Source organism: Anolis carolinensis, chromosome 3, assembly GCF_035594765.1.
Source record: "Anolis carolinensis isolate JA03-04 chromosome 3, rAnoCar3.1.pri, whole genome shotgun sequence".
Lineage (NCBI taxonomy): Eukaryota > Metazoa > Chordata > Lepidosauria > Squamata > Dactyloidae > Anolis > Anolis carolinensis.
In genome coordinates, this window is record NC_085843.1 from 155891462 (window position 1) to 155906041 (window position 14580).

At 40.0% G+C, this 14580-nt stretch overlaps 1 protein-coding gene across 5 annotated transcripts in view; it reads right to left on the bottom strand.

Annotated features, from left to right (window-relative positions):
- Positions 1 to 14580, bottom strand: part of enox1 (ecto-NOX disulfide-thiol exchanger 1) — a 590718-nt gene that overhangs the window by 155073 nt on the left and 421065 nt on the right. For all 5 annotated transcript variants that reach the window (XM_062975622.1, XM_062975624.1, XM_062975625.1 and 2 more), the window contains one exon: positions 9443 to 9655. In XM_062975622.1, the coding sequence (XP_062831692.1) occupies positions 9443 to 9655 (213 nt within the window). The remainder of the gene's footprint in view (positions 1 to 9442; positions 9656 to 14580) is intronic.

Here is a 14580-nt window from a genome sequence, read left to right on the forward strand (position 1 = left end):
CATACTCTGTAACAAAACATGTACAATCCCATGTTCTGAAGATTGGTATTAATAATTCAAAAGCATCATCTATGAGAATTGTAGTAACAGTTCTTGTTACACACTGCAAAAACAGAATATCCATAAAGTAAAGAGAAATGAGTAAGGGAACATTTGAAAATTCTGTCTCCCAAAATGCCTTTAGATAGAAAAGTTTAGATAGTTTAGATAGAAAATAGGTTGTGTTCTACAGTCAAAGTGGCTAGCTCTGCTGTGTTATGTAAGGCTTTGGCATTCTACCATATAATAAATGTCTTGAAGTAAACAAAATAATTAAACCTATAGGGTATATTTTTGAAAGGCACAAAAAACCTAACACCGAAGCCTGTAGTGGAGGGGGGTGTTACTGGATCAACCCCCCCCCTGATATTTTTCCACTTTACTCCAGAAGATGCCTATGGAAAAAAAGAAAAAGCCAAATATTGAAGACGAAGAATGCAGCTGGTTAAGTACCATTGCAGTTGAAAACCCCAGAACATGCACATCTGGACTGCAGGCAAAACCGAGGAAACTGTGGAAACTGGTTCATCTAATCTAAGCCCTGCCAAAGAAACCATGGAACAGCATCAAAGTCAAGAAGTTGTGCCATTTTTAGACCTTGGACTTTATATGAACAAGACTATTCCTGATCACCAAGTGAAAGCTCAACTAGTGCAAAATTCATGGACTCCATTGCCAGGATATGTTTTTTTCTGTGGATAAGAAGAAGCATCTAAGTTTTCAATCCAAATGGTTCAACATATTTCCCTGGTTAGTCTACTCATTGCATGTACAAGGTGCATGGTGTTTGGAGGAGAAGTTGGGGACAAAGGTGGTCATCAGAAGCTTGGTGCATTGGTTGCTAAACCATTTGTGCGATGGAAAGATTCAATACAAGACTTCAATGGACACTAAAAAGCAGAGTACCATCAGAACGACTTGTGCTTGGCTGAAAATGTTTTGCTAATTCACAGTGGAAAATATACTGATGTAACCCGTCATCATGATAAAGGAAATAAGAAGGAAACATGAGAAAACAGAAATAAAGTTCTGCCAGTTGTGGAAATGATTGTCGTTTGTGGCTAACAAGAACTGGCTTTTAGAGGGAGCAATGATTCAGGACCTATTATTTGTGAAGAACCTTTGCACAATGATGGTAATTTCAGGGCCTTGTTGAGATCCCATGCCAGATCAAGAGACACTGACTTGAAAAGTCATCTCAAAACTGCAGCTTTGAATGCCCAGTATACTAGTCCTCTAATACAGAATTAACTAATTAACATTTGTGATGACAAGATAGCTCAAAAATAGTTGAAAGATGAAATGCATCACAGTGTTTCTCTGTTTTGGCAGATGAAACTTTGGATGTGAGTAACTCAGAACAGCTATTGCTCTCTGTAAGGTATGTTGATGTTTAAGCTGCAGGAATATGAATGTGAAGATAAGTACAGTAGATTCTCACTTATCCAAGCTAAACGGGCCGGCAGAAGCTTGGATAAGAGAATATCTTGGATAATAAGGAGGGATTAAGGAAAAGCCTATTAAACATCAAATTAGGTTATGATTTTACAAATTAAGCACTAAAACATGTTTTACAATAAATTTGACAGAAAAAGTAATTTAATACACATTTAAAACTTGTGCGCCAGCTGCGACCATACCTCGAGAAGTCTGACTTGGCCACGGTGGTCCATGCCTTAGTTACATCCAGACTGGATTACTGCAATGCTCTCTACGTGGGGCTGCCCCTGAAGACGGCCCGGAAACTCCAACTGGTTCAAAGATCGGCAGCCAGATTTCTAACGGGAGCCGGCTATAGGGAGCACACAATGCCCCTATTAAAGCAGCTCCACTGGCTGCCGATAAACTGCCGGGCCCAATTCAAGGTGCAGGTCTTGACCTATAAAGCCCTACACGGCTCGGGCCCTACCTATCTCCGTGATCGCATCTCCTCCTATGAGCCAGTGCGGACCTTGAGATCTTCCAGGGAGGCTCTTCTCAAGTGCGGCTGGTGGGGACGAGGGAACGAGCCTTCTCGGCAGTGGCCCCCCGGCTCTGGAATGCACTGCCAAAAGAGATCAGGCAATCCCCTACATTATCCAATTTCCGTAAAGAACTGAAGACCTGGTGGTGTCGGCAGGTTTTTGAGTAATTATATTGGACTACCGCCGATTTCTGAGCCTGAATACATTGCACAAGATTTCCCTATCCTAAAATGATACATTTTAATATATTGGGTTTATGGTTCCCGTCCCCTTGATCTGGTCATGTAAGTGTGATTTATCGTTATAATTGTACTATTTTATCTTGTTTAATAATGTGTGTTATGTCGTTAGGTAATGTTGTGTTGCTTTTATGACTGTAAACCGGCCTGAGTCCCATCCGAGAGATAGGGCGGTATATAAATAAAGTATTATTATTATTATTATTATTATTATTATTATTATTATTATTATTATAGAATGTAAGCCGCTCTGAGTCCCCTCGGGGAGAAGGGCGGGGTATAAATGCATGTAATAAATAAATAAATAAATAATGTTATATTGTAATTACTGTATTTACGAATTTAGCACCAAAATATCATGATATATTGAAAATATTGACTACAAAAATGGCTTGGATAATCCAGAAGCTTGGATAAGCAAGTGTTGGATAAGTGAGACTTTAGTGTATTATGACAGGTGGAGGACTTGCAGGCATTATTTTGAGGGGAAAAAACTGGAAAAATAGGGCTGAACTTGCAATATTTGTGTGAATGGGGTTCTGATGGAGCTGGTAATATGAGTGGTCATATTAGTGGTGCACAGAAATATCTGATGGCTGTCTATATCCACTGCAGTGCTCACTCACTAAATCTAGCCTTAGCAACAACTTGCAGCATTCCACCTGTCAGAAACTGCCAAGGAACAATATCATCTATGTGCAATTTCTTTAGAGTAAGGCCCATCAGGCTGGAACTGCTGAATAAAAATATAAAAGATTGTTTCCCTGAATCAAGAGCAAGTAACCTGTTGTGAAACCTGTTCAGTTGAATGACATTAATCAATGTTACATTTTGTTGAACGGTACAATGTGGTGGTGAAAACACTTAAAGAAGCAATGTTGCCAGGGAGCTGCTTTTGACTGGAGAAACAGTGACACTATTGGCAGCTCAGGGGCACAGGACAATACTTTGAAGTGGCAACTAAGTGGAAATGCAACCTCTCTAAAGCAGGTTGCTTATCCAGTCCTTGAACTACCATTCCTCACCATTCCCTATCTTATCAGGATTCAGCTTCAGTTTCTTGGTCCTCATCCAGCCCATTACAGAATTCAGACATAGTGCAACAGCTGCACAGCCCTCGCTGATTCGAGAGAGAAGGAAAAGTAGACCTAAATTTAATCAGCATATTGATAGCACCCAACCCCCAAATTCTTAATGTCTTTACAGTTACATATAGATATTAAATATTGAACAGCAAAGGCATTGTCCAAATACACAAGCATGCTGTCTGCTCTAGAGAAGGGTCTCCAGCAGCAACTTGGTTTTTTGTTTAATATGCTCAAGCATTGCTTTTTATTATCACCAGCAAATCTCATAATATCTTAACAATAGGGACTAGGCTTGTGCATTTTAGCTGAACCTCGATCCGTTTCTACTGACCGGATACCGGTAGAATCTCATATCTGTTTTCGCACGCCTCCCGAAATCAGGGGTGCAGCCAGATGGAATTTTTGGACTACACTAAAAAAATGCAGCTAGATCCGGCCCATTGGAGGCAATGGGGGGAGGTACTCCTCAGACTCCCCTACCCATCATCATTTGTCCTTATATCCTTCATTAACACCTGGATTCAAAAGCATCAGAGTTAAGTTATCACTCTTTCTGTGATCCTTTTCCTTTGGTCTGTAGAGTTGGCATTGAATGTCTGCCCTGAGTCCCCTTGGGGAGATAGGGCGGAATACAAATAAGGTTTTATTATTATATATTACTAGAAGAGACCTGGGTTTAATGCTTTTTGAGGAGGCTTTCCACTTCCCACTGGGATGGAAGAGCGATAACCTGGAGCTACCCTTTGGGCTTCCTTTAAAAAGTCCTCTCTTTTCTCTCTCTTCCCCTGCACACAGCTTTCCATTAAGGCATTTTAAGGAGGCTTCCCACTTCCCACTGTGAAGGAAGAGCGGTGACCTAGAGGTATCCCCTGGGCTTCCTTTAAAAAGCTCTTTCTTTTCTCTTGATTTGCACTGCAGGCCCTGCCTGCCTTCTTCTCATCACATCTTTCTGCTTCAGGTTTAATGCTTCCTTAAAGCTGTTTCTACTTTCTACTTTAGAGGAGATGTAACTAGATGGTAGTAGTTTTCTGAGGATGAGGCTTTCCTTTTTGTTTGCTGGGATTACTATTATTATTAAAAATTATTATCTTTTAGAAGTATTTTCTGAATAAGAGGAGGGGAGGAGGAAAAGAAGCTAAAAGGATGACTCTCTAAGCCCCCAGATGCGTGTGCACATCCCACCCACTGTTGTGACTCAGCCTTTGTGTGACTCTAATGAGGATTCTGGGATATTGTTTCAAGATGATGGGATTCAGGTTCAGGATGAGTTTCAAGATGACTCTTATGGGAATTATGGGATTCAGGTGCAGAGTGTTCCTGCTGTGGGAGATGAGGAGCAGGGAGGCTTTCCCACGGGAAGAAATGATGTTGTTATTGATGATGGTTTTCAGGTGCAAGAAGCAGAAAGGGAGAGTAGCTCCCAGCCTCAGCCTGATAACACTAACGAGTCCTGTGGCTTTGAAAGCGAAAGTGATGAGGCCGCTTCTCTAGATCGGGCTAGTCATTTGAAATTTCGGGAGTTATGCAGAAGTCTCAGAATAGCAAATAAGAGGGAGGTCAAAGGGCAAAGAAATGCCTTCATGTTATGTTATTAAAACAGTCGCTGAGAGGGAAATCTTCATCAAAGCAATTTCCTCGCTTGAATCAAGAACCAAGTCTGTTTCCCTGTATTATCTTGTAGCCTGGATGTATCCTCGATGTATCCTCGTTTCTGGGACTTTGGCTTCTGGGACTTTGTATCTATCTTTTGGAACTGAACTTTTACCTTTTATGAACTATCTTTTCCCTATTTCCTAATAAACTACAAAAGACTACGATCTGTGTGCAGCCTGGTGTCTTTAGCAAGGTGAAGCTAACCTGAGATGCGACCCATCCCGCATGTTCCCAACTCCCAGTCAATCCCACTAAATAAAATGAATCAATAAAATAAAGGAAAATCAAAAAAATTCAAGAGACAGGCCAGGCCAGAAGCCAAGCTAAAACCTATACTGAAGCCAGGGCACAAATGTGATGCTGAATAGGGGAGGAAGAGCCATGATCGACTGCCACCTAGTCCTGTTACACACAGGAAAATGTGATGGCTGGGCTCTTGCTGTTATGGCCACCCAGTAGAGATAAAGAAGCTGGTTTGGCCAAAGTAAAACAGCTAAAACATATCCATGCACAAGTATAATAGGGACCATGGATTCATGAAAACAAGTGTCCCTACACATATTCAAGTATGATCTGAAATTTACTTGGAACTGATTCGCCTCTCTTTATAATATCACTGAAGCCCAAATTCAAGGATCCTTGGCCCACAGGAAAGTGCAGTCAACTCCCATGCATGGGGCCTTTCTATCATCTTACTAACTGGGATTTATTTATGCAAGAGTCTTTCTTCACTTCTCTTCCATTTAAAAAAATAACCTTGCTAACTATAGAGGTGTTAGTTTTATGTTTATATGATCAGAAAAGAGTCCCTCAAAGGAAATCTCCAGAGAAAAAGAGGATGCATGCAAGCATCTGTACTTTGACAGGTTTCAAAAGAAGAAGAAGAATGAGTTGTACTGAGATACTGTGGCTTTACACTTTGGTGGTTTTAAGATGCTCTGCATGAGGATTAAATGAGACACACCTATTTTAAAAGTTGGCCCATTCCTACAGCACTTGAAGTGGATGTGGCCTTGGTGATGAGGCAAAACCATTTGTACAGGGTGAGGCACTAAAATCTTCTATATTTGGAGGAAGCACTGTGTGGGCTGTAGTGGGGGTAGAGAGGTGGGGGAGGTCTAATTCTGTAGGATAGGCTCTGCCCTTTTCAGTACCCATCATGAGATGGACTGGTGAACATCAGGGCTTTGTTGTTCAAGGGTATTATGAGAACAACCATTCTGAGATAACAGTGCAGAAAGTGTTCTGTACACACTTTGCGCTCGGTCAAAATGTATCTGTACCAGATTGGAAAATTATTTCGCTATGGATTTCTAGTCTTTGGGCCATTGTATCCATACTGAAAAGAAAATCCCTGACAGATTTATAAATGTTATGTTTTTTAGAAGGCTCAATACTGAGTGGCAGAAGCAGAAGAACCATTACATCCAACATTTTCTAGGCAGGCAAACACACAATGTAGTGAGCAATGTGGAAAACACCCAAGACAAGCATTTCAGGCACCTGTCATACTACAGGGTGGCTCATCCCACATTTTGAAGGTGTCTAAAAATGAACGAAACTATCTAGGAAAAATGTATTTATTTCAGAAAAGTACATAAAAAGAGTTTTGCTTTAATGAGTTTTAAAAATCATATCAGACAAATAATTTTGTAAAGTTGCAGCTTTAAATGGGCATGTTGAATCTTCCTCAAACTCCAGCTTGATGTCCCCAGTACCATAACAAGCTTATGAGTGGAAAGCTTCCACATTTTCTGACATTCTAACATTTATGTTTTATGTACCTTTCTGAAATAAATACATTTTTTCTAGATAGTTTCGTTCATTTTTAGACACCTTCAAAATGTGGGATGAGCCACCCTGTAGTATGACAGGTGCCTGAAATGCTTGTCTTGAGTGTTTTCCACATTGCTCACTACATTGTGTGTTTGCCTGCCTAGAAAATGTTGGATGGTTCTTCTGCTTCTGCCACTCAGTATTGAGCCTTCTAAAAAATTTCAGGGAGATAAGGCCATCATTTTTGGTAAAGTCTGTTCTTGCACCATGTTCCTTGTAACTTTTAATCTGGGTTTTGGGAGACTTCATCATATTTAGGGACATGGCCTTATAATTTTCATCCAAATTAATAGATTGTTTTTAATGGTATGCACTATTTCATAAAGGAGGATCCCATGTGGTCTACAAACTGAATCCTATTCAAACAAAAGGGGAAATGTTATAACTTTGTATTGAAACACAGTAAGGCAGAAATACCTGGATCTCCAAACTGGGAATTAGATTTATACCTGAGTCAAAGGAGATGCCTTGTGATCTGACCCAAAGCTTGTGAACCAAAGCTTGCAAACTCTCTAATTATATCCAACTGTACCCACATGCATTTCTAGCCCACACAGAAGAAATCTAATTTGGGGCTTCATGACACCTGCTGTTTTCAAAGACATGATTATTTTTCATTTGGTTCTTAATTTATGGAGCTGTGTTCTTGGATACTGGTAAATATTTCATATTTAATCATACTATATGAATTTTTTGCCCACTAAATTATGAAAGGCATATTTCCTCATAAATAAAATACCAGTCTAATCATCATTACTCGTGATTAACTGGATCCAAACAATTTCCTGCACAATCTGAGAAAAATAAGGTTTTTATGTGTCTTTCTTTGACCATGTATTGTACATTTCCATCATTAAAATAGCAAAAGAGCACATTAAAGAAAAGAAAATATAATCCACCAGACAATTATTCTGATTATTGTTTTAGGAGGAAGGCCCATTAAGGTAACAAAACTGATTATATTTTGTCCACAGAAAAACTGCCAGCACTAAATATTAAAGAGAGGTCCTCTGCCAAGTAAGCATTTGCAGAAAATCAGTGGAATGATGTTACTGCCAAAAGTTCAGCAACACATTCCTTTTCGTCTACTGAGAAAATTAATATCTGTATGCAATGTATAATTTGCATATTATAGCTCATGTTTCTCTACTTATTTGTCTGATGTATCCCAGTTTTCAATCTTGACGGAGTCCCATTCAGCTTATATAAAACAGTTGTGTTGCTACTTGTGTGAAGTCAACTTTATGTTATGGTGACTGAGAGACTTCAAAGAGCTCAGGTCAGGCTTATTTCTTGTTTCATTTTGGATTGTATCATCATACAGTTTTCAAGCTAAAATGCAGTCAGGGATGCTTTGCCATTGCCTTCTTCTGGGCAGTACTAGAAGAACATTTTATTGATTAGCCCTTCGGCCATATCAAAGTACCAAGCCAAACAACCAGGCTTGAAAAGACCTGATTACATTCTATACAAAAATTAGATAAAACACTTGTAACAATACAATAGAATACAATACAATACTAGCTTCTTTAGGTATCAATGTTGTTGTCTCTGAGAGATCTGCCACCTGGGTTACCACAGTACTGCTGCTGCGCAATAGCCATTTCTCACATGGGCCGGGCTGTGGCGCAGGCTGTCGAGCAACCAGCTGCAGCCTGCTGCAATGAATCACTCTGACCAGGAGGTTATGAGTTCGAGGCCAGCTCGGAGCCCCGTATTTGTCTTGTCTTTGTTCTATGTTAAGGCATTGAATATTTGCCTTATATGTGTAATGGGATCCGCCCTGAGGTCTCCTTTGGGGTGAGAAGGGCGGAATATAAATACTGTAAATAAATAAAATAAATAATTTAGTCTGCATCCTCAACAAAAGCCTATCTCATGTTGGAAATTGTACCAGTGCTACTATCAACATACATTTTTACATCACTGGAGTATGCAACCCCACTACCACAGAAAAGTGTGCCACGGCAAAATATAAAATAGTAAACTAAATTAACACTGGGACTGTTTCCGCCCTCTTTGGCATACAGCATGCCCTGCCTTCCATCTTGGAATACAGGCTTTTCCTATTCCTTAAAGGCAGAGAGAGAGAACCCATCTGTAGCAAGTGCTGCTGGACCTTCTGTTTCCTAGCTGTTTGGTTCTTCTCCAAATGTCACATTTCATGGTTGTCTGGTCCTTCTCCTCATCTTCAAAGATCGTGGATTTTATTGCTTCCTTGTTTTTCAAGCAAACCCACACACTGAAAATATTGAAAATGTGTGCCACTTCAGGCAAAGTTCTACAAATAATATGAATTGTTATAGCTAGATATTATTTACTGATGATCTGATTAATTAATCCCATCCTAAAAGCAAATAAAATTTTCCAGATGAAAAGTACTATTATATGGCCAGTTTTCTCATATTCATACCACTTCGGTTTAGTTACAAAAGAAAGAAAGAAAGTACTACAACTTTGCTCACCTTGAGGAGTAATGGCTTAAGGATGGTCCTGGTTCTTCCAAAGTGCCATGGGATATGAACAGAAAATGACTATGTCACAACTACTTACCCTCATGGTTAAAAAAACACCACCAATTAACACAACACCACCAACAACACAGGACTAATGGTTTACTTACATTGAGTAAGGATTCCTGTTAAGGCATTTTTAAAATTTTCCTTGGCTTGTTCCATTTCTTGTTCGTGAGTTGCTTTTTCGTTCATGAGTCGCCGGACGTGGCTATTGGCTGACTGCACCATTGAATAGAACTGGTTGGCAGTACGGCGGTTCACCTCCCCTCGCTCTATCCAGGTGAGCAACACTGTTATGGCCTCTGAAAACTTGCCGTCATCTAGAATAATCAATTCAAAAAATTAATTTATGGTCACATGCTTCTTCCTAAGAAGAAATACACTTCTGCCCTTATGAATTAATAATCTCATAAATAATGTTTATGATATATCTTATGCTAGAGCTCACTTTACACCTTAACATAAAGCTTTATAAATTGCTCTCCAAAGCCCTGATTATCATGAGTCTTATAAAATGTTGTGGCTTGAAATTTCATGCACTCTTTACACTGTTCCAGCAATATGAAGCAGCTTAATTCTGGGAATAATTAAACATTAAGTGTTATTATGTTCCCCCCCCCCTCCCATACTCAGCACCAGACTAAGATAAAAACAATTCATATAATCTCTATAGAGCTTTTCATTAGTGTTTCAGAAACATTCTTGCATCTACAGTGTTTCCAGATTGGTGGTTTTTGGCATTACTCAATTGGTTTATCTACATGCAAAACAGGAATGTACTTGCTACACTTTGGTTGGGGTGAGGGATATCACTTTGTTTGCTTATCTCCTTGTATTCAGTGATGGAAAATGTATTCAATATTATGAATAATATTATGACCTTCTTGGATTGCAGGAAGATCAAACCAGTCCATACTCCAGGAAATAATGTCCAACTGCTTACTGGAGGGAAGGATATTAGAGGCAAAGATGAAGTACTTTGGCCACATAATATATTTTATTTTATTACAATATTTATATCCCGCCCTTCTCACCCAATAGGGGACTCAGGGCAGCTTACAATACAATAATGAGAAGACAGGAAAGCTTGGAGAAGATAATGATGCTGGGGAAAATGGAAGAGGGGCCGACCAACGGCAAGGTGATATCCTTGAAGTGACTGGCTTGACCTTGAAGGAACTGAGGGTGGTGACAGCCAACAGGGAGCTCTGGCATGGACTGGTCTATGAGGTCATGAGAATCAGAAGCAACCGAACGAATAAATAGCAAGAATTATTAATAAGAAGAGCAATGCTAGGTGACCCACGTGAGCAATGGCTGTGCTAGTGTTCTAAAATGGTTACATTCCCTTCGGTATAAAAAGATACTGAAGAGTCCCAAGGAAAACACTAGTAAACAATAAATTCATGACACCACCATGTAAATGTTAATGAAAAAAGGGAATGATAAAACCATGACTATTTTTTTCCATACCCCATATGGAAGAAACCCAGATGTGGGTTTATAGATGGGACCTCATACAATCCAGTGTGAGGTCTTTCTGAACTAGGACCACTATAGGGTTCCAGAAGCTGTATAGGAGCATTGTGGGTTTTGAGTAAGGAAATTTTGAAAGGAATCTGCCTTATTGCAGTCTGTTGTAGACCATTGAACTACAGTAGAGTCTCACTATCCAAGCCTCGCTTATCCAAGCCTCTGGATAATCCAAGCCATTTTTGTAGTCAATGTTTTCAATATATTGTGATATTTTGGTGCTAAATTCGTAAATACAGTAATTACAACATAATATTACTGCCTATTGAACCACTTTTTCTGTCAAATTTGTTGTATAACATGATGTTTTGGTGCTTAATTTGTAAAATCATAACTTAATTTGATGTTTAATAGGCTTTTCCTTAATCCCTCCTTATTATCCAAGATATTCGCTTATCCAAGCTTCTGCTGGCCCGTTTAGCTTGGATAAGTGAGACTCTACTGTATTTGGGGTCAGGGCTCAAAGTTTAAGAAGCAGTGCACAAGAGGGAAATTATTCACGGTAAAAGTAGGTAACTAACTTCATGCCCTTTCTATGGGTTATTTTTAAAATCCTAATTTTATATTCACTCCTTGCTTTGGAAAGGGATGAGTTGGCTGCCCAATTTATTTTCATAGTTGGACCTGAAATTCATCTTAATCCCCAACAATAAATTCAATTTTTGTCTATGAAAGCAAATAATAGAAGCCTGTTTTAAAATCAGGGCTTGTCTTTCCCCCCTTTTGAAGACAAGCTGACACTGTAAAAAAAAAATATTACCTCAACCAAATGACAATAAAAGCATAATGCCTTGTTGCTTAGATAGAAGTACTAGCTAGGTTTCTTTGCATAATTGCTCTTTTAAAATCCACCATAAGCATGAGTACTTTTTTGCTCTAAGAACTCATTCTTCCCCAGCTTTAAAGCATGTTTTAGAGAAATTATTGCTGTGATGACAGCTCGTCAATTACTCAAACATACACATACTTATGGGAAGCTGCACTTATGTCTTGTAAAGCAGGACTTGTCTTGAAAGCTCTGATGTATATCTTTGAATACCATCAGTTTATCAATGTCAGCCAGCTGGGTGTCCATTGTAAATTATCCTTGCCAGTTTTTGATCCTCGGGTTTTCAAATTTGTAGACAGAAGCTCTTAATTTACAAGGATCCAAAACAAAATCAAAGAGGATATCAGCCTTGCTCACAATGGATATGTCCTCCATGCGCGTGTCTTGGGAGTGTGTTCATAGGGAGGAGAGAGCTACTTCTGAGGACTTGGATCTAAGTGATCCCTCGTAGCTCAAGGAGGATTGTCTTCCATCTCTAGTATCTTGGGGGTGGGTTCTTAGGTGGCTGAAGAGACCTATTCTTGATCTGCATGTTCTCCCGCAGTGAGGACATCAGTTTCCAGGTAGAAGGCGGTCCCGGTCAGGGTTGGCTTGACACTCCTTCCTCTTGGCACGTTTCTCCCTTAAGCCCTCCATTCATGCCTCTTCGAACTCCGCAGCACTGCTGGTCACAGCTGACCTCCAATTAGAGCGCCAGGGCTTCCCAGTTCTCAGTGTCTATGCCACAGGTTTTAAGGTTGGCTTTAAGTCCATCTTTAAATCTCTTTTCCAGCCCACCAACATTACGTTTCCCATTCTTAAGTTCAGAGTAGCTGCTTTGGGAGACGGTGATCGGGCATTTGGACAACGTGGCCAAACGTGGAGTTGATGGCGTAGGAGCATCGCTTCAATGCTGGTGGTCTTTGCTTCCTCAAGCACGCTGACATTTGTCCGCCTGTCTTCCCAAGAGATTTGCAGGATTTTTCTGAGGCCACGCTGATGGAAACGCTCTAGGAGTTGAGTGTGACGTCTGTAGACCATCCACGTTTCGCAGGCGTAGAGCAGGGTTGGGATCACTCACATTAAAACCAGTATTTGTGAAATCTAGTGCCTCTGCATGGAGGCTATAAGCTTGAGCAACACATGCACAATGGCTCAGTTTCAGAGGGTACGCAGGGGCTACCATAATCTAACCTAACTTCCTTCCTCTCTCCCTTTGTATTTCTATATTTTAAAAACAAATTAAATTATAAAAAAAACAATTTAAAATCCAGTTTAAAAAAATTAAAACAGCAATTTCAAACACCAAAGACAGAATAGTACTGTGTTGGTTGCCCGCTAGAAGTTTTAAAAAGATAGTTCCAATCTATTGACAGTAATGTGACTGTATTGTTGAAGGCTTTCATGGCCGGAATCACTGGAGTGTTGTGTGGTTTCCGGGCTGTGTTCTAGCAGCATTTTCTCATGAAATTTCACCTACATCTGTGGCTGGTGGTAAAAGCAAGTGGAGTATATATACCTGTAGAATGTCCAGGATGGGAGAAAGAGTCATTGTCTATTAACCAAGTACTGTATATAGAGTGCAATTAGCAAGCCTGATTTGTAAGTGTTTGAGTGGGATCCACCAATTAGCATGTGAGTAACTGAGAAGATTGCATAGTTAATAGTGATAGCATCCCCTGGAAGTAGCCAAGCCTTTGTTCCCTTGGAGTGCTTATTGCCTGGAGGCATCCTTTGGCTGGGTGGTGTTTACTGGCCCTTGATTGCTTGCTGCCTGGGGGCTTCCTGTGTCTGGGTGGTGTTCATTATTTACTATCTTGATTCTGGTGTTTCTCAATACTGGTAGTCAGACTTGATTCATTTTCATGGTTTCTTCTTTTCTGTTGAAATGTTCCATTGCTTGTGGATTTCAGTGGCTTCTCTGTGTAGTCTGACAAAGTGGTTGTCAGAGTGGTCCAGAATTTCTGTGTTTTCAAATAATATTCTGTGCTCAGCTTGGTTTATCATGTGCTATTGCTGATTTTACTGGCTGAAGTAGTCTGCAGTGCCTTTCATGTTCTTTGATTTGTGTATGGTCGCTGCATTTGGTAGTCCCTATGTAGACTTGTCCACAGCTACACGGTATGCACTAGACTCCTGCAGTAGTTAGAAGATCCCTCGTATCCTTTGGCAATCACAGCATTTGCTGGATTTTCTTAGTGGGTCTGTAGATAGTTTTTAGGTTATGTTTCTTCGCAGCTTCCCTATGCAGTCAGTAGTTCTCTTGATGTATGCTAAGAACACTTTCCCTTTAGATAGCTTTTTATCTTTATCCCTGTGGCTTGTTCTAGGTCTTGCAGCTCTCCTGATATCTGCAGAAGAGTAACCATTAGCCTGCAGAGCCCAGTTTAGGTGATTCAGTTCATCTTGAAGGAGATGGGGTTCACATATTTTGTTTGCATAGTCCACCAGAGCTTTAATTGTACTCCTTTTTGTCCAGAATGATGACTGGAGTTTTTATGTAGATATTAGGAGTGTGGAAAACTTCATCTATAACTCGTTAGTCAGATCTAATTCGTTAGATTCATACATACAAAGTAATATTTGGAATGCAGTGGGGAACAACACAAAAAACATAAGCTTTAAAACACTGACTTATGACTTTTGGATGAATTATGCTAGTCTCGTAAATGGCTCCAGGTCTCCGTTGCGGGTGCCGCTTCTCCCCAAGAGGGCTGGGTTTGGTTACCCCAAAGGGCCCCGAGGAGGATGGTGAGGCCGGAGTAGAGGGAGAAGCCTTGCTCTTTTCCTGACCTCATATATATATTTAGTGTAATGCTTACTCTATTTTTGAAAACTAACTCCAGAATAAGAATGGGTCTCTTCACATTACAAGGAACCAAATGAATCGGCATCATGTATTTC